Raw genomic sequence first — 2,730 nt, forward strand, 5'->3', positions numbered from 1 at the left:
CAAAGTCCTGAAAGAAGTCATATTCAAATTAACTGCTGAGGAACAATGCATTGTAGCCATTTTGGTACTAGTTTGTGCTCTTGCCCTTTAATTGCCTTCAAATAGGTCCTCTCACTATATTTATATAAGGAACTTTTTACCCCCTCCTGGTTCCTGCTTTTCTCAGATGAATGTTCATTTTCTGGACTTTTAGACCAATAAAATGTCCATTTCAGAAAGGGACAGTGGGCTGCCTCATTTAGGAGGGAGCACTCATCACTCAAGGTACATCAGCAGGTCTACCACTTAGCAGGAGGATTATGAATGTGTTTTCTGCATTAAGTGGGAATTGGATTAAGGGTCTTTTAAGCTCCCTTCCAACTCCAGTATTTTATGTTTCCTCATGTCTTCCCCCTAACTTTTTTTTTTAAAGAAATATTACAGCTTTTATGAAGTTATTATAAAACATCAGGACTCCTATACATAAAGTAATCAATGTATATATAAATTTAACATTATCTGAGTATTAATTTTACTTCTTAGCTTGACTTTCTAATAAATCTTTAGCTTCATTGATTTTGGCTGCTACATAAGGAGATCCTCCCTTGTCTGGGTGGTTTAAAAGCATGATTCGTCGGTGAGCATCTCTAATTTTCCCTTTATTGGCTGTAGGGCTTACTCCCAATATGAGTGCCGCTTCTCGCTTTGTCATTTTGGGTTCAAATCCGCCTCTATAATAGCCACCACTGAAGGCACATTTGGGCAGACTTCGAATAACTTGCTTCACTTGGGGCTCCATATGCTTCATTGTTTGCAAAACATATCGGCCTGCAAATCCTGCAGCAGCAATCGTCAGTCCAACTGCTACCATTGTGCTGGCCATGGCTCGACCGGCGCTGCCCTGAGTCTGCGAAGCCGCAGCTCATCCCAACCCAGAGGCCGCGCGTCCGGCCCTGCTCGGCCCCAGGCACCGGCCCCGGCCCCGCAGCCGCCTCCGGTCGGGCCAAGCGAAGAGGAAGCACGCGAGCGCCTATCAACAGCGGCTGCCGCTCCCCCTAACTTTTTTATTCTGAGGATGTAGACCCTCTATCCTCGCAGATCTATTCATCCATCCAGTGCCTTACCTTTTAGTTTCCCCTTCACACAGAATTTCCTTGTCTCAATCAGGGATAATAAGATGTCAAAATCTCAAGATTCATTCTTTTAGCATGCAGTTGAGGCACTCTATTGTCACCTATACCAGTTTGGAAGGAGAGAAGAGCTTCTTTGAGATGTCAGGTCACCTTCTATATCGCAGAAGGGCTCTGCTACAGGGGCACAGACTTTGGTCATAATCATATGCAAGAACCATAACTTCTGACTTGGCAATGTTGTTTTCTGTACATCTGCAAACTTTCCATGGTTCTGGTTTTTGGGGCAACCCAGAAACAGAATATACCTATGTGTGATCTCGAGGTGGCCAGGGACAGGGTAAGAACTATTAAAAAAAAAAACTAGTGCTTTTAGGAACAATTTCCCCTTAAAATGTATCAGATATGAAGATTGCATATTTCTATGCTCACATTTTCTTTAAAACTTGGCAGATGGGGACAGCTAGGTGGCGCAGTGGATAAAGTACCGACCCTGGATTCAGGAGGACTTGAGTTCAAATCTGGCCTCAGACACTTGACACTTACTAGCTGTGTGACCCTGGGCAAAGTTACTTAACCCTCATTGCCCCCCCCAAAAAACCAAAACCAAAACAAAACAAAAAAACTTGGCAGATGATGGAAATGAAGCTTCATGGGAAATTTTTTCTAAACACCATCTCAAAATCATTAATCTCTGATATTCACTTAGTATCAGTTTTGTGAAAAGTCTTTTAAATTTATTGTCCAAACCTATGATTTCATCTGTTTGAAATTCCTGTTATAAAAATACACTCCACTGATTCATATACTTGTCTGTAATCTATAATCTGAAAGTATCACTTGGGGATAGTAACAGGATAAACCATCTGACTATGGTATTCCATCTAGTATGTGTCAGGGGCAAGACCCAAACCTGTAACCCCAAGGTTGGCTTTTTGTCCACTCTGCTACTGTTGCCTGTGTGCAAGGTAATAGTCTATAAGAAGAGAAAAGGTTGTTCTTGTTACTGAAGAGCTTATCATCTACTTGGGGAGATAGTAACAATGCAAGGGTGCACATGATAATTTTTAGTTGACAGATTTATAATTTACAATGACCTTTGAAGTTTCCTAGTCCAATGTACTCATTCTTTTTTTTTTTTTTAGTGAGGCAATTGGGGTTAAGTGACTTGCCCAGGGTCACACAGCTAGTAAGTGTTAAGTGTCTGAGGCCGGATTTGAACTCAGGTACTCCTGAATCCAGGGCTGGTGCTCTATCCACTGCGCCACCTAGCTGCCCCTACTCATTCTTTTTTAAAAATAATTTTTATTTTTCTTCTGAACTTAGAGGCCAAATAGGATGTCTAGTGCAAATCATTCTACAGAGGAAGAAAATGAGGGTCAGAGAGGGGATACTTGACTTAACTGAATTAACATAGACAGTAAGGAGGAGAGCCAGGATTTAAACCAAGATTTTCTGGTTCCAGAATTCAGTGGCTTTCTCCTGTGTTAGCTGAAAGGATCACCAAGACCTGGGATGTTGGGAAAAACTTTCCATAAGTGGTAGCATTTGAACTATTTCTTGAGGGTAATTATTATATATGATTAAAGAGGAGAGGAGTGGGAGGGCAGCTAGATGGCAC

At 41.7% G+C, this 2,730-nt stretch overlaps 1 protein-coding gene across 1 annotated transcript; it reads right to left on the minus strand.

Moving 5' to 3' along the window:
- Positions 1-414: 414 nt before the first annotated feature.
- On the minus strand, positions 415-988 carry LOC122756224 (mitochondrial import inner membrane translocase subunit TIM14). The gene has a single exon (XM_044005405.1). The coding sequence runs from the start codon at positions 860-862 to the stop codon at positions 512-514; it is 351 nt and encodes a 116-aa protein (XP_043861340.1). The 5' UTR covers positions 863-988; the 3' UTR covers positions 415-511.
- Positions 989-2,730: the final 1,742 nt, after the last annotated feature.

The sequence above is a fragment of the Dromiciops gliroides genome, chromosome 4 (assembly GCF_019393635.1).
Source record: "Dromiciops gliroides isolate mDroGli1 chromosome 4, mDroGli1.pri, whole genome shotgun sequence".
NCBI lineage: Eukaryota > Metazoa > Chordata > Mammalia > Microbiotheria > Microbiotheriidae > Dromiciops > Dromiciops gliroides.